Raw genomic sequence first — 22,949 nt, forward strand, 5'->3', positions numbered from 1 at the left:
GAATTAAGAGTGCTACGTTGAAAGATATATACATGAGTGCAGGTGGTGATCAGTGCCAAACATGGAATGATGCAGTGAACACAGCGTAGGGTCATGTGTTAGTGGCGGGTACAGTCATATGGTTATTGTTCATGTGTCCAACAGCAGAGGGGAAGAAACTGTTCTTATGGCGAGAGGTTCTGGTGCGAATGGACCGGAGCCTCCTGCCTGAGGGGAGCAGGTCAAACAGACTGTGTCCAGGGTGAGAAGGGTCAGCTGAGATCCGAGCTGCACGCCGCAATGTCCTGGAGGTGTACAGGTCCTGCAAAGATGGGAGTCTGCAGCCAATCACCTTCTCAGCAGAGCGCACAACACGCTGCAGTCTCTGTTTGTCCCTGATAGTGGCTCCAGCGTACCACACGGTGATGGAGGAGGTGAGGATGGACTCGATGATTGCAGTGTAGAACTGCATCATCGTCCGTGTTGGCAGGTTGAATTTCTTCAGCTGCCTCAGGAAGTACATCCTCTGCTGGGCTTTCTTGATGACGGAGGTGATGGTGGGCTCCCACTTCAGGTCCTGGGTGATGGTGGTACCCAGGAAGCGGAATGAGTCCACAGAGGTGATGGGGGTGTCAGTCAGGATGATGGGGGGGAGTGGAGCTGTGTGCTTCCTGAAGTCCACAATAATCTCCACTGTCTTCTGGGCATTCAGCACCAGGTTGTTGTGGCTGCACCAGGACACCAGACGTTCAACCTCCCTCCTGTAGGCAGACTCATCCCCGTCCGAGATGAGCCCAATAACGGTGGTGTCATCTGCAAACTTGATTAGCTTGACAGACTGGTGGGTGGAGGTGCAGCAGTTGGTGTACATGGAGAAGAGCAGAGGAGAAAGAACACAGCCCTGAGGGGAGCCGGTGCTGATGGTCCGGGAGTCCGAGACATTCTTTCCCAGCCTCACATGCTGCTTCCTGTCCGTCAGGAAGTCAGTGATCCACCGGCAGATGGGATCAGGCACATTCATCTGGGAAAGCTTGCCTCGGAGATGGTCTGGAAGGATGGTGTTGAAGGCAGAGCTGAAGTCCACAAACAGGATCCTGGCGTAGGTTCCTGGGGAGTCCAGATGCTGCAGGATGAAGTGTAGGGCCATGTTGATGGCGTCGTCTACAGACCTGTTGGCTCTATATGCAAACTGCAGGGGGTCCAGGAGGGGGGCCGTGAGGGTCCTGAGATGGGAGAGAACTAGGCGCTCAAATGACTTCATGACCCACACCAAAAAGGTGTGGGTCATTATTAGCAGAGGTTTTGGGCGTAACCATCGTGATACCTTGCCTCACCCTATCATGTGACCCATTGAGATCACGTGAGTCGAGGTTGAAGCGTCTGGGAAGGGATCTCAAAACTGCACCGCAGATCACAGACAATTGGTGTTGTAAGCCACCTCTTTTGTTCAAAGATCATTCACTCCTCTTTCAAACCATCTGTCTTCTCTGTCCAAAAAGTGAGCACTGGCATCCTCGAAATAATGACCTTTGACCTTTAGATGCAGATGTCCAGCTGAGTCATGTCCAGTCGAGGTGGCTCTTCTACGTTGTGCTATGCATTTATGGAGTGGGTGGTTGGTTTCTCTAGTGTAGAAGTCTGAGCACTCCTCGCTGCACTGCTTAGAGAAGTCCAGTCTCTTTCTTTCCAAGCTCATTAGACTACCATGATCAGGATGGGTGAGAACCTACACAGACTTTTAGATGGGGTCAGGTTGACCTGTGAAGTTCAGAATAGGGAAGAACGGTGATACTTTGCATAAACAACATGAACAACATCCTTTACGCCTTGTATTTGTGCTTCAGGTGTAATGGTGGGGCAGATAGTGGCACACTTTGAGCATTGTTTAAACACCACAGCCACCACAGAGTATTTTTGTTGACCATGTCCATCTCAGTGGGGCCACAGTGTACCCATCTTCTGATGCCAGTTTCCAGCAGGATAATGCAACATGTCCCAAAGCTTAAATGATCTCAAACTGGTTTCTTGAACATAGTAATGGATTCACTGTATTTAAATAGCCTCCACAGTCACCAGATCTCAATCTAATAGAGCATCTTTGGGATGTGGAGGAACAGGAGATTCACATCATGGATGTTCAGCTGACATAGTTCAAAATCCCCTTCTTTTGCAAATACTTCTTACTTTAATAACTAACAGTATAATGTGATAAAAGCGAATAAATTGACTGACAATTTATTGATTGATTGATTGTATTGACGGGTGTGACTTCTTGAAACTGCACCAATTTTCTTGAAATGACCTCCAAGACAGAAACTTGAACCTATTTTCGTAATACTGATTTTTTTTATGCCATAAAAAGTAACTGTGCAGAAAGGAGACCATCTTCCATTTGTGGTAAAACGATGATCACATGTCCACTGTCACATATAAGCATTTCTACGTAGGTTGTTTATGCACCTGCACTTCTGCTGTCCAGTGCTCCGTCTTATTTGCGATGTTCAGGATGTTGTGTTTATGAGTTTTCTTTTTTTGCTTTGCATCCATAATTTTGCCACAAGTAATGAGCTATATCACAGAAAAACAGCCGCTTTACCTCCCTGAGAGCATCAACTGGATTTCATGAGCACAGTAATAAATTTTTATTAAATTGTGAACTCAAAATCAGCAGGGGGCAGCACATGCACAGACACAAACACACGCACGAATATTTTCTTTAACCGTGAACCATTATGTTCCACATCAAGGTTTACTGATGGATTTAATTTTTTCTTCGTTGTTACACTCTGCTCACTCAGTAGTTCCTTCATGCGTTCACACTCTGATAAACAGCTTTTATAACTTCAAGGCACGTGTGTAAAATGATTAATCAGGCTCTCAGTCTGCAAATGTTCTGCTTGTCTGTTGTGTTTTGCTTCATTTAAAAGAAAAAAGCAAGCACTTAAAAATTAATTTTGCCGTTGCATCGATATAATTGCTTTGATCCCATGATGAGCAGCAGACTAAAGTGTCCTTTTAGTTAACGTCTGCATGCGTCTGGCACTTCCTTGGGTACATAGAAAGGCTGCAGTAGTCTGCCAGGATGCGGTCCACATTAACCGCCTGTTCTCATCTTATTCTGTGAGAGGAGAGAGATGGTTTAAAATGATCAATAAAGATCCACAGCAAATGAGGTATGAAATCAAATAATGTGTTTAAGTCAAGTCGGGTCGTACTTTCTTGGCTTCGTCCACACACTGCATGTAGGCAGCGGCAATGCGCGAGCAGCACAGAGTCTTTCCCGTGTTCTCCTTGTAGCATTTTAATATCTGACTCTGCAAGTCTCCACACACTGGGTGGGTGTTAAAATGACTGAGAGAGAGATGAAGAAAATAATATTAAATAACATTTGCCTCATTCTTATGATTCAAACGACCGTGGCTCAGGGGGTTGGGAATCGCATCTGTAACCGGAAGGTCGCCGGTTCGATCCCTGGGCTCTCTGTCCTGGTCGTTGTGTCCTTGGGCAAGACACTTTACCCTACTTGCCTACTGGTGTTGGCCAGAGGGGCCGATGGCGCGATATGGCAGCCTCGCTTCTGTCAGTCTGCCCCAGGGCAGCTGTGGCTACAACTGTAGCTTGCCTCCACCAGTGTATGAATGTGAGAGTGAATGAATAGTGGTATTGTAAAGCGCTTTGGGTGCCTTGAAAAGCGCTATATAAATCCAATCCATTCAAACTTAACTTACATCAAATAAAAGCTGTAATAAGGCTTACATGACACTACACATAAACAAATTAAAGTGTTCTGACTTACGTAAAACGGCTGAGAGTCTCTTCTTTGCCCTTCCGGAAGCTCTCGACAGAGACTTTGTAAAACTCTGCACACTGCCAAAGTGGTAAAAAACACACACATTACCCTCAACATAACATATCACAACTGCTTCAACAAAATCCCACAAAAGAAATTCAGGACGTGACAGCTCCTCAGTGGCCAAAATTTGCATTTAAAGACCCCGAAAACATGTTTTAGCTCAACTTCACGGTTCTATCACTGGTGTCAGCTGTAAAAGGTGGTGCTACATGTGTGTAGGCTCTAATTAGGATCCAGACATGTTGGAATTAAAGCGTGATGACATTTGTTAAGGTGTTTGATCATGTACCTATGGCACTGTTAATAAAATGAAAACAAAGCGCAGCGTACTGCTGTATCTTGGATTGGCACATGGGTGCATTTACAATGCAATTTGATACCTGAAGAAAGTAATTAACAGTTTCAAATAGTTCCAGATATACTGCTGAAAAATTAAAGGATCACTTAATAATTTTAACATCAAGCCCAGAAAGGATTGACGATTTGATAATTTTGGTTTCCACTAACTGGTGTTGTTTCATTTCTTTCTCCACAAATTATTCAGTGTGCAGTACTGTGCAAAAGTCTTTTTTGTTAGGAAAATGGGAAATAGCCAAAACGTGCAGATATACATGGAAAACAAAGTTGTATAATTCTAACAACTGTCCTCAGGAATCGCTCTGTAAATTTCTTGAAAGACATTCAAAGCTCTTCTTTGGATCCTGGCCTCTTTTTATTCTGTTCTCTTTCAAGATGACCCCACACTGCTTTAATAATGTTCAGGTCTGGGCTCTTGGGGGGGCAATCCATGAGTGCTAGTCATGGTTAGTCATTGCATGTTTTGTGCAGTGCCTTTGGGATCATTTTCATGCTGAAAAGTCACTTTCCAGATGATCCTAGATGGTGGATCAAAATCTGAACGTACTTTTCTGCGTTCATAATTCCATCAGTTTTGACAAAAATCCCCAACACCACTGACTGAAATGCAGCTCCAAGTGATGACAGAGCAGTCAGTCACTGTTGAACCTCTCTTCTGACCCCTGCTGTACAGATTGATAATCACTTGAAAACAAAAACGTCATTCAAATCTGGGTTCATCACTACATAAGACCTGCTGCTACTGATTTTCAGCCCATTATCTTGTGTAAAGATAATGGGCTGAAAGACATAAAGACCTGGATGGCCGCTAACTTTCTGCTTCTTAATTCAGATAAAACTGAGGTTATTGTACTCGGTCCTGAAAATCTTAGACATATGGTCTCTAACCAGATTCTTACTCTGGATGACATTACCTTGGCCTCCAGTAACGCTGTGAGGAACCTTGGAGTCATTTTTGACCAGGATATGTCCTTCAACGCACATATTAAACAAATATTTGCGCAACATCTCTAAAATTAGAAATATCCTGTCTCAGAGTGACGCTGAAAAACTAGTTCATGCATTTATTACTTCCAGGCTGGACGACTGTAATTCATTATTATCAGGATGTCCAAAAAACTCCCTGAAAAGCCTTCAGCTGATCCAAAATGCTGCAGCAAGAGTCCTGACAGGGACTAGAAAGAGAGAGCATATTTCTCCTGTTTTGGCTTCCCTTCATTGGCTTCCTGTTAAATCCAGAATTGAATTCAAAATCCTGCTCCTCACATACAAGGTCTTAAATAATCAGGCCCCATCTTATCTTAATGACCTTGTAGTACCATATCACCCCATTAGAGCACTTCGCTCTCGCTCTGCAGGCCTACTTGTTGTTCCTAGAGTATTTAAAAGTAGAATGGGAGGCAGAGCCTTCAGTTTTCAGGCCTCTCTTCTGTGGAACCAGCTTCCAGTTTGGATTCGGGAGACAGACACTATCTCTACTTTTAAGATTAGGCTTAAAACTTTCCTTTTTGCTAAAGCATATAGTTAGGGCTGGACCAGGTGACCCTGAATCCTCCCTTAGTTATGCTGCAATAGACGTAGGCTGCCGGGGATTCCCATGATGCATTGAGTTTTTCCTTTCCAGTCATCTTTCTCACTCACTATGTGTTAATAGACTTCTCTGCATCGAATCATGTCTGTTATTAACCTCTGTCTCTCTTCCACAGCATGTCTTTATCCTGTCTTCCTTCCCTCACCCCAACCGGTCGCAGCAGATGGCCCCGCCCCTCCCTGAGCCTGGTTCTGCCGGAGGTTTCTTCCTGTTAAAAGGGAGTTTTTCCTTCCCACTTTAGTTGTTGGGTTTTCTCTGAATCTATTATTGTACGATCTACTGTACAATATAAAGCGCCTTGAGATGACTGTTGTTGTGATTTGGTGCTATATAAATAAAATTGAATTGAATTGAATTAATCCAGCTTATCTTTTTCTCCCTGTTTTCCTGCCTTAAAAATAGCTTCTTGACATCCACCAGAGAGACCATTTCTAACACGGCTTCAGTGAACAGCAGACAGCTGAAAGGCCAAATGAAACTCAGGTCCTGTGTCAGGTCTTTGCTGGATTTCCCCCCCCCCCATTTCTTAATTACATGACATTCAGATTTTGATCATTTGCTGTAGATACTTTTTCGGCCTACAACTCGCTCTTTTGTCCCTAATGTCTCTGGTTACCTTTAATACTTTGAAGGACACACTGAGATTACACAAGTTACAAGATAGTTTGGCTCCTTAGAAGCAAAATATAATAAAGGGTGACTCAAGACTTTTGCTCAGTACCATATGTCAGTAAAGATTTTCAAGTTGAACATTTAATTTATCAAGATCTGATGTCTGATTGTGTGTTGAGGGTTGCCTAAATTTTGGAGTAATATATACATCACATTAGATTAGATTACAACTGGAATTTTTCAAAACTAGTTAAAAAGCCAGTTAGGCATACACGTTGTCTTTTGTTTACAGTCTCTCTCCCCCCCCCCCGGCCACTCGACACATCTCTAGCAAAACATAGTCTCGCTTTAAACCTGTAAGAACTTTAAACATATAAGAATTACTTCAAGTCTCAAAAATGTTAACTAACCTTTGTATCGAGTTTTGCAAGATGTTCCTTGTAGAGAGCGTCTCGTTTCTTCAGCTCTTTCTCCTTCTCCTCCAGCTGATGAGCCTGCGATAATGTAACATTCATAGAAGATATCAGTACAGCTCTGAAAACGTCATATTGAAATTTTTTAGAGGCTGACACTCAATTTACATGCGGTTTTTTCAGGGTCAATTTTTCCTGTTTTTCAAAGTTACAGCTGCAACTCATGTCTGTGATTTGCAGCTGTTTGAGAGTGAGGCATGCATGCATGCATCTCTATCGTCCTACCTTCAGCTCCATCCACTGAAACAACAACGCGGCAAGAAAGAAAAAGAAGCACATTAAAAGGAGGAAAGAGTTTTGTATTTACAGCAGAGTTCCTCACATATTCAGAGTCAAGCGTGTCTTCCTTTGCTTACATAAAGCTGCACCATGAGCTTCTCATCTTCCGTCTTCATTCGCTCTTTCATGATAGTGTCTGTGAGCTTCTCCGTGCTCGCCGCCCTCTCAGCCTCCAGAATCTTCTTCACCTGCTCCTCCACCCGAGCCCGAGCTGCTGCCCTCGCCTCAGCTCGAACCTGCACCCTCATCTCCTCCAACCTTCACATGCACAAAGTGCATCTTTTAAAGAACTTAGAGTTGATTAATCGATAAGCTGATCAACTGAGAATGCATCAGCAGCAACTGCTCAAGTGTGCAGATATCCTGGGATAATTGTACTTAATTAATAAGAATATATTCTCTGACTGGGGAGGGGCTGTAGATCTAGTACACTCTGCTTCTGTATGTGTAAGACACGGATTGATACAGTTCAAGGTGTTACACAGACTCCACTTGTCAAGGGAGAAACTGGCAAGAATGTACCAGGGGGCCGATCCGACCTGCCCCAGATGTAAACAGGTGCCAGCCAACTTATGCCACATGTTCTGGTCTTGTTCCAGGCTGAAAGACTTTTGGGCTAACATCTTTAGAACATTCTCATTCATTTATACTAAAGATATGGAACCAATGCCTCTGACAGCCATCTTTGGTGTGGCACCGAGGGAAACTCAACTAACAGCCTCTCAGAGGAAGGCAATAGCATTCACCTCATTGTTGGCTAGGAGATTGATTCTATTCAACTGGATAAAGGCAACACTGCCATCCCATAAACGCTGGGTGGAGGAGGTGATGGCACACCTCAAATTAGAACATCTCAGATTTACTATACAGGGCAACACCAAGAAATTCTTTAAGGTCTGGCAGCCTTTCATTTCCTATTTTGAAGATGAGTTTTCATCTACTCCATAACTGGCAACTCCCCCCCCCCCTTTTATTTATTTATTTATCTTTTCTCTGTCTGGGTATAGTTTGTCTTACACTGTGTTGTAGGAATTGAGTTCGAGCTTTTCTGTATGAATGATATGCTTTCTGAAAACTCAATAAAAACACTGATTAAAAAAAATAAGAATATATTCTCTGATATTCAAAGTTTTGATTGCAGTTTAACTTTAAAATCTTTGTTATCGCTATTTAAATATTATATTTATTATTGATTTATGGCGTTTTTGCTTAAAAAATGAATAAATTTGAATGTTTTCCTATTAAATAGAATTAGTGACTAAATAATTAATGTGGCATCTTGAGCAGAAATGTGTGCATCGGTACGGATCGACTACAAACCTCTACAGTTGTGTTTTTATCTTATCAGAAGGGACAAATGAGACAGCAAGATTCAAAACTCAGTAAAACATTCAGTCTTGTGTCCTTACTGCCTCTGTAGCTCCTGCCTCTTCTGGTCGATCTCCTCCTTCAGACTTCTCTGCATCTCCTCTTTGAGCTTCTGCCTCAACTCGTCTTCCGACACTTGAGAAGAAACAAACAAAGCAATGATTGCAAACATGTTAAATCTACTGATTAAATTTGATCTCCTACTAAAAGCCTGAAACTCTTTCCAAATGAAAGCCTCAAACATAACTTGAACATCACTGCTTTAGAACGCTGAAATGAAACTTCTACCTGAAATAATGGTTACACATTGGTAATAAGAAAAGCAACAAATGGTGTGTCCCTGTGTACTTATTTTTCTGATATGAGTGCTTGATCTTCTTCACAGAGTCAGTATAGTAAGAAGCAAGGAAACGGAGAACCTCACTGGGAGGCAAATCTGCTGAGGTGGTAGGTGGCGTGTTCTGGCACACGCTACAGTTCGGGTCAATTCCACTGAATGCTCTGCCTCAGAGATTTCCGGATGTTACACTGTAACTCTGTAATGTATTTTAGGCTTGGAAACTTCAAACTGCTGCTTTCAGCTCTTGTTAACTGAAATGATCCTGCAGACAATAGACGGAAATGCTCATTCTCAAATCTTAATCCCACCTTAGAGACAAGTGGTTTATTATTGTTATTATTACACTTTTTGGATGCTTCATCAGCTGTATCTCTCTCATTTCCTCAGAGTCATGTGATTTGGACTTTAATTCTGCATACTTGTGTATCTACAACGAGTCTTCAACCTCAGTCTGCGACTGGGGAGAGTGCCCGCCCTATGGAAGACATCCTGCATCGTCCCGGTCCCCAAAAAGAACCGGCCCAATGAGCTGAATGACTTCCGACCGGTGGCACTGACGTCACATCTTATGAAGACTCTAGAGCGGCTCTTCCTCAACCTCCTCCGACCACAGGTACAACATGCCCAGGACCCACTACAGTTTGCATACAAGGCGGGTGTCGGAGTGGAGGATGCCATCCTGTACCTCCTACACAGAGCCCACTCACACCTGGATGGGGGAAAAGGCACGGTCAGGATCCTGTTTCTTGACTTTTCCAGTGCCTTTAATACCATCCGGCCCTGTATGCTTCAGGAAAAACTGAACAGGATGGAGGTGGACCCCTGCCTGGTGGCTTGGATCTCCGACTACCTCACCGACAGACCACAGTACGTCAGGCTGAAGGACATCACGTCTGACACAGTGGTCAGCAGCACAGGAGCACCACAGGGAACTGTGCTGTCCCCTCTTCTCTTCACCCTGTACACCTCTGACTTCTGCTACAACTCTGAATTATGCCATATTCAGAAGTTTGCAGATGACACGGCCATCATGGGGTGTATCTGGGATGATCAGGAAGAGGAGTACAGAAGTCTGGTGAGGAACTTTGTCGCATGGAGTCACACAAACCACCTGCAACTCAACACCTCAAAGACTAAGGAACTGGTTGTGGACTTCGGGAGGTCCAGAGTAGGTCCACTGCCGGTTCAGATAGAGGGGGAGGAGGTGGAGGTGGTCAACAAGTACAAGTACCTCGGGCTGTGGGTGGACAATAAACTGGACTGGTCATGCAACACAGAGCACCTGTATAAAAAAGCCCAAAGCCGACTGTACTTCCTCAGGAGGCTGAGGTCTTTTAACATCTGCAGGAAGCTCCTGAGGATGTTTTACCAGTCAGTGGTTGCAGGAGTACTTTTCTATGCTGTGGTGTGCTGGGGGAGCAGCACAGCAAAGAAGGACTCATCCAGGCTGGAGAAACTGATCAGGAGGGCTAGCTCTGTGGTCGGCATGAAGCTGGACACTCTGGTGACAGTGGCAGAGAAAAGGACATTAAAGAAACTGATGGGCATTATGGACAATGCTGGGCATCCTCTGCACACGGCCATTAACAATCAGAAGAGTCTGTTCAGTGACAGGTTGCTTCTCCCCAAGACAAGAACTAACAGACTTAAAAACTCCTTTGTCCCACACGCCATCAGACTGTTTAACTCCTCTCTGGAGGGGAGAGGGAGGGGAAACAGGAGGACAAAGGAGGGGGGAACAACTAAGCTGTAGTGCCTCTTCACCTCACTGTACAATACCTTTTGTGCAATACTTTTGTAAATAGTCAACAGTGCAATAGACTCAATACTTGAAATGTGCAATTCACTTGTATTTTTATTTTTTATTCCTATTTATTCTATTTATCCCCTTCGTATATTTTATTTATATTGTCTCTGTATTTATATGTGTGTGTGTGTGTGTGTGTGTGTGTGTGTGTGTGTGTGTGTGTGTGTGTGTGTGTGTGTGTGTGTGTGTATATAATATTCTGTAACTCTGTAACTTCTGTCGGTGCTGTGCTTTTTTGGAAATCGAATTTCCCAGAGGAACCCACCCGAGGGATTAATAAAGTTCTATCTTATCTTATCTTATCTTATCTTATCTTATCTTATCTGACTGAGCAACATTATAAGGTTTGTCCTATTAACCTCCATGTCCTTAGCCACAGCATGCACTTCAAAGCATCACAAGAGCTAATTGGAAATGCCAAAAGATTAGGATGGTTCAGACTCACCTGTCACAGGTGGGGGTGGTGTTGTGACAACAGGTACTTCCTTCTCATCAAAAGGAGGCACAGATGGGTTCTTGGGGGACTCCTCGGTTGGTGGCGGTGGAGCTAGAGGTGGGTGAGTTGGGGCAACAGCTTGCTCCACACAGTGACAAGATGGAGATGTTTCTTCAAAAGAGAGCATTGGAGGTGCTAGAGCGTCCTCTGGAGGAGGTGGAGATTGAGCACATGGAGGCTCTGGATCAATAGCTGGAACCACGACTGGTGCCTCCACTTGACACCGCTGGTCCACTTCCTCCACTGGTCCAGATGGAGTAGATTCAACCGTGGGTGGAAGTTGGACTGTTTCTACTGGTGGAGGTGATGGGGTAACAGATTCTAGAGGTTCAACAGATGGAGTGACAGTAGCGGGCTCAATAATAGTGGGGGGTGTTTGAGATGAAGGTTCAGGTGGAGCCAGAGATGCTTGAGATGACTCTACAGACGTGGGTAGGATTAAGGTTTCAGCAGAAGGTGGGACTTCAGCAGGGGGTGGAGGAAGGGGCTCTACAGGTGCTTTGACTCCTGGGGAAGGGGTGGATGGAGTTTGAGCTGCAGGCTCTGGAGGGGCTGGAGGAAAGGAGTGAAACTGCACAGGAGGAGGCGGGATGAGCTTAACAGCAGGAGCAGGTTCCACTGTTGGAACTGTGGCTCCCTGAGAAGGAGGAGAAAGAGAAGGAGGTGGTGCTGCGATAACTGTAGGTGGAGGAGGTGACAAGTGTTCCACAGAAGAGGTGGGATCTGGAGAAGCCACTGGTTTTGATGCATGAGCGAGATGCGGCGAGACGACCTCTGGCGACAGCTTCATCCGCTTGATGACTCGGTCTGACAGCTGATGAAAGAAGAATAATAATAACCATAAGCGCCACCTGCAGGCCACAAAGAGCAAATTCAAATGTTTCCCATGCTGGTGCTCTGCTCTCTATCACAGGTTCAAGTCTTGCGTAAGTAATGTGAAGTTTACGCATCACTGCCATTAAACACTGCAGCGTTATTTCATAAGACTCAGCGTGCCACTGAACAAGTGTCCAAAGGAATTTTATATCAAATACATCAGAAAATAGGTCTCCTTGTTTCTTGTAAATATAATTGAAAAGACCTTCAGACTGTCTGACCTTTAATATTTTCTAAGAGAAATTCAGAATAAGAACAAATGAGAAATAATGTTATTTTATTTGTGCTTTTGTCTGTTGAACAGCCACCGGCAGTGACATAAATACACATTCAAAATCCAGAGAAGCGACTTTGGTACAGCCTTGCTGCCCTTTGAAAAAGTAACACTTACTGAGAAAGATGAAAGCATAAATGGTATATAACTTTATTTGTTTAAGAGTGAAGAACCTATCACTTTTATGCAACAATATATTTTCTTAAAAGAGTTCTTATCAAATACCATGACCAAGGCTACATCAGTGGAGAAGTTTAGTGACTTTTAAGAAAATAGAAAGTCCAGCAGTATTGCAGCATTGAAAACAAGCCAATCAATCCAATGATATGTCAAACAAAACAATAACTGACAGTTTTTAAATTGAAATTGTGCTGTTTTTAAAACACAATCTCAAACACCACTGGCTCAAATGATGCTCCAAACCATGACAGAGCCTCCGTCGTGCTTTTACACAGCGGAGGCTCTGTAGACACTTCTCTCCTGACCTCCTCCATAAATTCAAGATTTGAACCTACAACTTCAAATTTAGCTTCATCACTATATAAATTTAGTTGGCCTTGAATTTCAGCCACCCTTCCACTGAGACCATTTCTGATGAAGCTTTAGCAAAAAGTGTCCTATTATAATTATTATTAGGACTTAACTTTCAGATGCGTTTCATCTAATCTGCATAGTTTTTTTAAGCCTGCCACTTCAAAATGAGAGAAAAAGGAAAGAAATGAGAGGTGGCTCAAGACTTTTGCACCTTGCTGTATTTAAGGACCCCAGTGCCTGTATTTAAATCATTCACATTTCTCGGGACTTTTTTGGTGTTATGCTGCCTCCCACTGACAGCACATAACACCAACTAGCAATATGCCTTCTGCATATTTGGACACACTTTAATACAATCTGTAAATACGATCATTCTTGACAAAATCAGAGGCTTGAGCCAGCTCCTACTGGAGAATTATATATTTTAGGATCATTTTTTATTGCGATCAATTCATGCAGTAAAATTTTATTCTTTGAAGCCAGGGATGTCAAACTCATTTTACCCTGTTGGTCACATCTAGCCCACTTTGATTTTAATTGGGGTGAAAATCCCCTCTGTCAGTGTAAAGAAATGTAACTGCACACTTAATCCCTGTGATATCTCAATGTAAGAAAAAGGAAGTATGTTTTTCTACGTGACAAAGGAACTGTGCTGTAGTTAATAAAAGAAATCTTTGAGCAGGACTATTCTGGCTTAAATTGTAACAAATAAAAGCATAAAATTACAGAAAGATGTTCTGGTAGGTCATTGCCCAGACCATCCGGTAATTATAAAGAATAATATTTTTGTTAATTCACAGAAAGTTTCCTATTTTATTTATTTGTTTATTTTACTTTAAAGTAGACAGATTAAAAAAGGAATTTCTGTAGTGGATAGTGAGAAAAATAGTAACTTTAGTGTTTTTCATTTAACTATTACTTCATAACTTTGGTGACAAATACAGAGTCAAATACTGAATAGCAGTTTCTATCCTGTTTTTCTTATATTACTCTTTTGTAATTATATTTAAACCTTTTCTCTTGACCCCGCAGGGACTTTCACTTAATTTGTTACAATGACAATAAAGATATTCTGATTCTGTGTAGTATGAATGGTGGCTGGGCTGTCTTTATTAGCAGAACAAGCTGTAAAATTTATGAAAATACAGTTCAAAGTCCAAAATAAAAAAAAAAGAACAAACTCCAATCCTGTGGGCCAGACTGGCCGGATTCAGGCACGCGGGTCTAATATTTGACACCCCTGATACAAACCAAAGTAAAAGTGCTGTTGTTACACTGTAATGTCACCAATAGAGGTCGATAAAGGTCGCAGATTGAGAATGGCATTATTTACCTGAAATAAAGCTGATTTAATTATAGATATGATGCCGTAAAGAATTAACCCATAGTTTGGATATTACAGGAATTTAAAGACTTTGTGAAGCAGCACTTCCACACGTGTGGGGAATGTAAGGCGAGCATGCACTTTCTATTTTTAACCCCTACACCAGAGGGATGCCGCTGACTTTGTGCGGGGTGATTTTAGCAGACTTTAAAAAATGGAAAGAAAAAAATTTTTCAACAAGGGCGTCTGAGACAGGAATGGTAAATGGCCTGTATTTATATAGCGCTTTACTAGTCCCCAAGGACCCCAAAGCACTTTACATATCCAGTCATCCACCCATTCACACACTGGAATGACAGGAAATCACTGACTTGCACTGATGCGCTGTGCAGCCGTGCGCTATACTGATGGAAACAGCTCTAAACAAGCCTTCACTCACCCGAATGCCCTTCAGAAAAGTAATTCCTCCGCCTTCATCTTCCTCACAGAAGTGACTCGGGCTGTTTCCCCCCATCACTGCCCCTGCTGAAACTACAGCACCCACAGCGTGGACGAGTGCTTAGTGACATAAAACCCAAACAGCTGCCCTTCCCACCACCGACGGGGAATAACATGAGCAGCCATTGGATGGAGTTGAACACCACCCCCCCCTGGATTGGTCCATTGCGCATTAGTCAGTGAAACGTAAGAGAACAGAGTGTCCCAGCTTTAAACATTCATAAAACTCACTTAAAAAGGAAGCATGCACAGATAAAAAAACAAAATAAAAACAGTCTCAGTCTTCAGCTATGTTCCCACTTTAATTTCAGTCACCAGGGAGTGTAAAGATTTATTGTTGACAAATACACCTGAGACAATATGACAAGGACACGGGGACTTTAATATGCACTGCATAACCTGTCCCCCTATCTAATCACGCAATCTGACTCCAGCAGCTCTTCACACATGAATCGGTGAAGTCCTTAAAATGAACACGAACCTGGAGCAGCTAGAGGCTAAAAAAATAAATATCCAAACAACATCATAGGCAAAAAAGAAAAGTGGCACTGAATTTGTGTCTGTGAACGCACCATAATGAGGTACTAATGTTAAAACACCTAACACCGAGAGTATTCGTATTTTTCCTATTGTTAGCAAATCCAAAATAAAGACCAAACTCAGAATCTGTGTAGCCAAAGTATTACAACTCAACACTGACCGACACTGTTGCACTGGCTGACAAAGCTCTCACCAGACCCCCAATCACACACTTCGAACAGTACCTACAAAATAAAATATTAACTCGTCCTGATAAAAACAGTCTCCAGCTGTATTCAGAAATGATTTCGTTAAATGACACCGGCTGGAAAAGTGGGACTTTAGTGTGAAAATCTGACGTTTTGGCCACAGGGGGCAGTAAAACTGTCGACACAGCATATACATGCTGCAAACATATTTCTTTCCCCTTCAAATCTATCATTATAATTATAACAGATTAAACACTGAAAACATCTTTACCTAGAGTCTGTCAAGCGGAAACAAGAATGTTTATGGATTTTGTATGAAAAAAAAAAAAAAAGACAATTTAATCTGACTAATAATCACTCTTCAAGTTTGTGGTAAAATGCTTGACAGGAAGCTCACAGTAAGTCGTTTTTACAACTTTCTGCAATCAAGCACAAGAAAAACAAGTTCTGGGGTAAATGATGGCATGTATCTCTTTGGGCCTGAAGAGAGGGTGAAAACTCTCTGTGGGTTCATCACCATAATCAAGTAGTCACGTGATCAAGTAGTGTAAAAATATTGACTATAGCTGGTTTTAGAGATCTACATCTTCAGTCACAGCGAATGGGCTTGGTGCTTGGAGTCAGAGAGCACAGACAGACAAAACACAGATTCATTCACACGTGGAATTAAAATAAAGAAATCCATCATGAATGAGATCTGGCTCAACTGACTCAAAAAGCTCCTAGCAATAAATCTGTGCTGATTTTTAATAATCTGCTGGATTTGATCTGTTCATGGGATTTGCTGACAACAATAAAAATGCAGAACACCACCATCCTTTAAACTGTTCAGGTGGTGTATGACTGAGCACCGTGTAATCAAGTATAAATCTAAATGACCCTAAAACTGTATAAAACTGCTGCGGGATAACAACATCACTCTACGTCCAACACGATAACTGATTTTCTGTCCACCGCCAGTCTCTGGTTCGTCACTCTGCCTTCTTCTCTTTGGCGTCGGGTCCCCGTAGAGCCGCCCGCACGCTGCTCCACACCTCCGTGTACAGAAGAGTACCGACGAAGACCACGGCCGTCCCCACCCAGTGCCAGGTGGTGAAGGGGTTTTGGAAATAAATGATGGAGAAGATGAGGCTGAGGAACTTCCTGAGCGTCACCACCAGCGTGACCGTCAGTGAGGCGCACTCGGTGGTCAGGATGAAAACACCACGGATGCAAACGTACCTGAAGAAACGGTTAAAGACTGCAACAAGACTCGAGACACAGAAGACAAAAACCTAATTTCTTCACGTGTTGCTAAGACGGTCTGTGTCAATTGACCTCGTAAGCTAAACCGCCATTTAATTAATGTTATTTTTCACGATCAGCATCACTGGACAGATCAGGCAGGGATTAATCAGTTAATATTGTGATCCCGTGTATAACAGAAATATTCAAACCTAGTTTTGGTAGTAATATAAAATTATTCTGGTAAATTATTGTAGTATTTATTTTAATTAACATTTTTCTATGAAGCCCATAGTGGATTATTAAGGTTTTATTTTACAGCTGATTTATAGTTTAGTTCCATTAATTAATATTAGTTTACAAATATTTAGGAAAACAACTTAAACTTTCATTTTTTTAAAGTAAAAAAAATAAGGGCCACTCTTTAGTTTTCTCACTTATAATATTACTTTGTGTTACGAACTATTTTAGCAGTTGTTACAGCACGAATTTAGATTCTGGGTCATACTGTTTCTCTTACTGAGACAGCATTATAGTTTACATACATGCTACAAAGGCTGAATCCCCACGAATATTTTCTGAATTTCAAATGAATCAGTATATGTACAAGTAATCTCTGTGAACCATAAGCTCTGGTTTCAGACTGCTCTGAACACACGGCTTTGTATTGTCAAATAAAAAGGATATCACTACCAAAGTTATCTCAGACACGCTTTTGGTTCTAAGCTGAGAGGCCCAACCAGGAACCAGCATAAGAGTTAAGCATTAAAAACAGCGCATAAGCGGCTTTGCCCAAATAACTCTGTTTTATCATTATAAATAAAGGCAAAGTCAGTAATCAAAATTCAGCTGATGCTCAGAAACAATGAAATTTGATGAGTCAGCTACTTAAAGCAAGAGGTGATGTATAAAATTTCCATGATTAAAACCACGCTGCAGTTTTGACTTTTGGTATAAAAATCCAAGCACCTTCTTCCTTTACAGCAGTGCCTTTCATGCCTTTATTTAAACAAAACAAAAGAACATCCAAACAAGCCTTCATCAGCACAGAGTTGTCAACCCACTCAGGGGAAACATGAGCTGGCCTCTCACAACGAGAGGTATTACTTCACTGATGTTGTCACAGAAACCGGGCTCAGTGCTGTGAACATGTCCGGATACTTGATCTGTGAGCTCGCCGAGAAGCGACGCTACCATCTGTGGGACTAAGACCTGCTGACTCTGTGAATCCCGCCCAGACGTGACTAAAACCACAGGGCTGCTGAAGCGAGGGCCACCTCAGATAGATCCTCTGCTGTGGTGTGAAGAGCTGTTTGTGACACCACAGTTTTTAAGTCCAGTAAGAGCGCGATACTTTCAAACTCAACGGCTGTTCATAATGTCAACAGTGGGCTGAATGTGTCTTTAGTGCAAGCTGAGACAAGATTGATCAAACTAAACCGATTTTTTTTTTTAATATTAGCTTTAATAGCACACACATATGTGAAGTGCTCGACAGTTATCTCTGCCTAATTAGATGATTAAACTCTGCTTGGTATGTGGGTGTAAACATTTCTTTAAAACTGTGTGTGCTTAATGAATTGAACATTGTTTTTTGCATCTGATGAAGGTCATTTGGATCTAAATTTGTGATTTAATAAAACAGCAATAAGCTGAGGTTACAGTTTCTATTTTTAGCTGCTGGGGGAAAAAAGCAAGTGATGAACTGTGATATTGTGTTTAGTAGGAAAAGAGAAAAACAGTACAAGCAAACTGCAAAAGTACTTGTTTTGGTAGGATACTGTGTGATGACATTGATCAGCAGGTAGATCCACATTATCGGCACGGTCAGTTCGACCCCAGGAATCAGCGTGCGAGCTGCAAAGAAAGTAATCATTGACACCTGTGATGAAACACGCACTCTGAAAAAGACTCCCAGAATGAATTGACGGCACTCACTGCTCTGACTGAAGAGGACACAGTGGTTGTAGATATTTGTAGAGAGAAGCAGGAAGCCCGGCAGAGGCAGGCAGTGCTGCAAAAAGATGCAAAGGAATCATGTTAAAGGATTGCACATTTTAAAACAGCTCCATGAAAACATTTGTGGAGTGAATTCCTGGGCTGTTGGTGCTGGAGGAAAACTCACATTGTAGAAGAGCGCCTCTTTGGAGTGTTTTCCATACTTCTTGTACAGTGTCTCCTGAAAAATGCCCATCCTCGCAGACATCAGCAGGGCAAAGGTCAACATGGCGATACCTGAATGCATCCGTACAACATGTATATTGATTATCAACATGTCATGATCAACATGACTTCCCACCCCTGCAAATGCCTCCAACACACAAAATGATTGGACAGAAACTTGTGACTTACTACTAAACATACACACCGATATTCACATATCTGCAAAAAGCCAGCATCAGCTGCCACTCACCTATAAGCCAATGCATAAAGGTGTAAAAGCCTTGGTCTTCTGAACCCTCATTTGACACATTCTGCAAAATCAGGAGTGCAGTTTATGAGAGCACACTTAAACAAATGCTAAAATGACTCACAGTCAAACTGCAGCAGTACCCAGTGTTCTGCAGAGGACTCACCACTTGTTTGGCAGACATGATGGTGCAGATGAAGATACCTGCAGAAACTAAGGCTATAGACAGATATTTGCTGGCCGAATATCTGCGGAGAGAGAAGAAAAATGTGGGTAGATTCACTACGACTCTTTTCAACTTTTATTTCGATTTGAAAGCTTCCTCTTTTCAATAGCTTCAACTACACAGCTGAAAAAAGTGAATAAAATTTGCATTTTTAAGCCCGAGATGAGCGTTTTCATTGTCGCCACCTTGGTTGAAAACTTGGCTGGGACAAGGAAGGGAGGAAAGCTGACTCATTAACCAATGAGCGGATAATTCTCCGTTCCTAAACATAATGTAACCAAGATTTACAAAATAGAATGTATTTGTTACTGAATATAACCAAAACCGAGTGACCGAGAGGGGGAACACAGACAGCTTTTCCTCCCATAGACTTCTATAGTATGGAAGTATCTTTGCAACCTAAGCAAGCGTCATCTGGTGGCCTTCAGATATAATGCAGGTGTTTCCACAATAGCTTCCTTTGTCCAACCTGGCTGCTATGTCCATCTTTAAAACTATCAATGTATAAAATATAATGATGGGTACTGTAGACAGCACCACTACAAACTTTCAAGACAATGAAGATGAATGTGTAAATCAGACTGTCGTAGTAAACCTGCTCCAACAGGATCTGGTGAAGATGATTTTATTTCTATAAAACAGCCAAATTTGTGGAACACGGGATTGTCTTTGTGAAATATGAATGAATCAGTTCAGATGCAGGGATTTTTGCAACTGTCTGTCCACAGAATAAAACCCTGATCATTATAATCTCTGTCAGCAAAAAATTGATCCTATTAGCATTTAATCAAAGTGTGTGGTCATTAAGTACACTCCATGAAGCGTTCTAGTTGCTAAATTTACAAAGTCAAAAACATAGTGGGGAAACGTTATGTATGTTGTTGGGGGATGCTGGGTACCTTTTCTTCAGGATGATTATTCCCAGGATCATGTTAGCGATTAGTGATCCCTACAGAGAAACAAGAAAACAGTTCAGAGATCAGGCTTTGGTGAAGGAAGTGATGGTCAGTGATAACAGGAAACATTCAAGAGTCATAGTGTGAAACTTACTGATCTAAAGATCATGTGTAGAGGCATGGCGATGTTGAAGTTGAGAGCGTAGTTGTTGATCACACTGACAGTGAAGAACATGGTCACCATGATCACATAGTTACTGAAAAAAAATAAATAAATAATGGACAATGTGATTCAGTGTCAGCTTTAAAAAGTCACCAGCTGAAAAATATTCACGTCAATCTTTTTTGTTAATAAATTATTTAATTTTCACCTAATAGGTATTGCTGGTTTCTTGCGTCCAAAGTTTGTTTCAAAGATGAAACCTTCCAATGCGATGAAGACAAACTGAGCAAAGGTGACTATGTTGCCACATCCTGGAAAATCTCTATGAAAAAAAAAAGAAAAAGAGCCAAGAGTTAATTAATAATGCATCATTTAATGCTAACGACAGACATTTCAAAAATGAATACACTGGAAAAAAAAAAAAAAAAAAAAAAAACAGAGCAATATATGTATAACTTTTTCTCTAATCTACATACCCACTTAGTATAATTGAATGGCATTATGTAACTGTAATGAAAATAAAAACTAGCTTCAGAATAAATGTGCTAAAAGAAAATAAAGATAGAAGTAAATCTTTAGTTTTAGTCTTTGGTAATGTGGCCCAATCTATGGATACTATACCATGAGCAGGCTTTTGCATGGCTGTTTCTAGACATAGGGATATCTACATGAATATGAGCCAGGTGCCTGCACAAGTGCTGTGATTATTTATTCAGAAATTCTTAAATTTACAGTCAGATTTACACCCAGCCTCACCTGTATGGACGCACAACTTTCACAGGTAAGGAAGGGGGGATAAAAACAAACAACTAAAACAAGGTGCTGACAGACACCCCAAATATGGGTGTGTATAGTATTGACACTGTGCATACACATAGTCACCTGACACTTTATTTGGAATACCTGCTCAGCTCTTGTTAAATAAATTATCTCATCAGCCAATCATAGGCACCTTGTTAAATCTGTTGCCAGGGAGAATTAAACAGTTCTGAAGGCAAAAGGTCCAAACTTGGACCAAATAAGTGTGCAGTAAAAGTATTTCCATAGAATCTCACTAACTACAGGAAACCACTCTCTTACTTTCACTTCAGTAACACTGACCAACAGCTGATAACACAGAAACACCGAATAACCACAGAAGCACAAAGTACATGTCAAAAGACTGAACTCCTTCCAGCATAAACTCGTAATGCAAGTGATTATGACACACAGTGATACTGCTCTGCTACATATACTGCACGCAGCGTAGCCAGTTTTCTCGTTAACACCATCCATTAACTACGTGAGGTCAGGAGTAACTTAAAAAACGTCTTGATCAAGTATGATTTAAGAAGCAAAAACCGTTGAAAACGAGTTAAAATTATTCAGGAGGAGAAGGGTAGCTTAGTAACACTCAGACACTTAGACAAACATGCAAACGAGACTTCACTTCCTGTATGAATTCAGTGAAAACACCTGTGCAACGAGGAATCTAAAAACAAACTGTTCACACAAACGTTTGTGAAGTAAAGTCTTCATGAGGCATTGGTGTAGACACGGTGTAAGTTTCTCACTGACCTCACAAGCAGCTCCAGAAACACCACATTGCTACAACAGCCGACAAAAACAAGAACAACGGCAAACACGGGCCCCATGGTGTTCACGGCGGGAAAAACTCGGTGGAAGATGTGTCACTTAATCAAACGGGACAATGAACGGAGCATGTTTGCATTACGGCAGCGGTTTGTGTGTCCGACTTCTTGTGCTTTCACACAAACTCCGGTTTCAGCTGAACACGTCTGAATCCGAGATTTCGCTCTTCCTTGTTCCAGGTGCTTCATGGGAGTTGTAGTTTATTTAAAAAATAGGAAAAGGGGTTTCCCGTGTGCGTAATATTTATAGTTTCATGTAACACATTACGAGTTAAAAAACGTATTGTACAGGAAGCAACACTACATGTGAATATTAGAGAAAAATGTAACAAACAAATGAATAAATATGCGTTCAGCGTAATCACGGTCCAGCTCTGACGACACGCATGCGCAGCTCATTACAGACTGAAAAATAATGAGATATCACTCTGCCTCATTTTATAGGTACATGAAGCCACGCAAGGCTGTTGGAGCAGGGGAGCTGCTCACTATGAACTATGATCGTGCAAATTTTGGTATCGATTTGATACCAAGTAAATACAGGAAGATTATTACTGATACTATTACTTTTAATCTATGAAGGGAGCTTATATAGGGAAGAGCAGGGTGCTGGGATTTATGACATGAATCATCATCCATTTGCAAATTTTGAAAAGATTTAAATCACTGTGGTTTTACTTTCCATAATAAAAAGTCAACACAATCAGCGTTTCATGGATTTTAACAATGACCTTTTTGGAGAGCTGGAATGTAAATATGCCTGTCTCTGACGGACTTTGTTTTTAAATATGTTATAGACTATAGATAAAATAGATATGACAGTCAAGCCAAAAAAGGTTCAGACATTTTTCTTTTTCCAAATGTTTTAATTAAAAAAATATATATAACACAATTCAATGATCTACATACTAAACTTGAGGGATAAAAATAAAGTACTGATTATTTCGCGCTAGCATCGATCCAATATCAATAACATTTACAATCTGAAACATCTAATAATTATCTGATAT

General features: G+C 41.6%; 2 protein-coding genes across 4 annotated transcripts; both read right to left on the reverse strand.

Moving 5' to 3' along the window:
• Positions 1 to 2,606: 2,606 nt before the first annotated feature.
• Positions 2,607 to 14,885, reverse strand: LOC146704844 (uncharacterized). 3 transcript variants are annotated; one of them, XM_085462263.1, is made up of 9 exons: positions 14,603 to 14,885; positions 11,105 to 11,969; positions 8,554 to 8,647; positions 7,222 to 7,402; positions 7,091 to 7,105; positions 6,803 to 6,886; positions 3,776 to 3,846; positions 3,195 to 3,330; positions 2,607 to 3,097 (listed from the first exon to the last, which is right to left on the reverse strand). In XM_085462263.1, exons 1-9 carry the CDS (start codon positions 14,675 to 14,677, stop codon positions 3,074 to 3,076), a joined length of 1,545 nt encoding a protein of 514 aa, XP_085318389.1. In that variant the 5' UTR covers positions 14,678 to 14,885; the 3' UTR covers positions 2,607 to 3,073. The 3 variants fall into 3 exon arrangements, with proteins under 3 accessions (XP_085318389.1, XP_085318390.1, XP_085318391.1); XM_085462264.1 differs by lacking the exon at positions 7,091 to 7,105; XM_085462265.1 differs by lacking the exons at positions 2,607 to 3,097; positions 3,195 to 3,330; positions 3,776 to 3,846; positions 7,091 to 7,105 and having other exon boundaries at positions 6,822 to 6,886; positions 7,188 to 7,402.
• Positions 14,886 to 14,944: 59 nt separating this feature from the next.
• Positions 14,945 to 22,315, reverse strand: slc35b4 (solute carrier family 35 member B4). The gene is made up of 10 exons (XM_085462266.1): positions 21,866 to 22,315; positions 20,517 to 20,630; positions 20,300 to 20,402; positions 20,149 to 20,198; positions 19,190 to 19,271; positions 19,027 to 19,087; positions 18,739 to 18,848; positions 18,552 to 18,627; positions 18,395 to 18,470; positions 14,945 to 16,610 (listed from the first exon to the last, which is right to left on the reverse strand). Exons 1-10 carry the CDS (start codon positions 21,940 to 21,942, stop codon positions 16,361 to 16,363), a joined length of 999 nt encoding a protein of 332 aa, XP_085318392.1. The 5' UTR covers positions 21,943 to 22,315; the 3' UTR covers positions 14,945 to 16,360.
• Between the last annotated feature and the right edge of the window lie 634 nt (positions 22,316 to 22,949).

This window comes from Copadichromis virginalis, linkage group LG7, assembly GCF_057382275.1.
Source record: "Copadichromis virginalis isolate Kocher_CV1m ecotype Utaka linkage group LG7, C_Virginalis_male_GT1.1, whole genome shotgun sequence".
NCBI lineage: Eukaryota > Metazoa > Chordata > Actinopteri > Cichliformes > Cichlidae > Copadichromis > Copadichromis virginalis.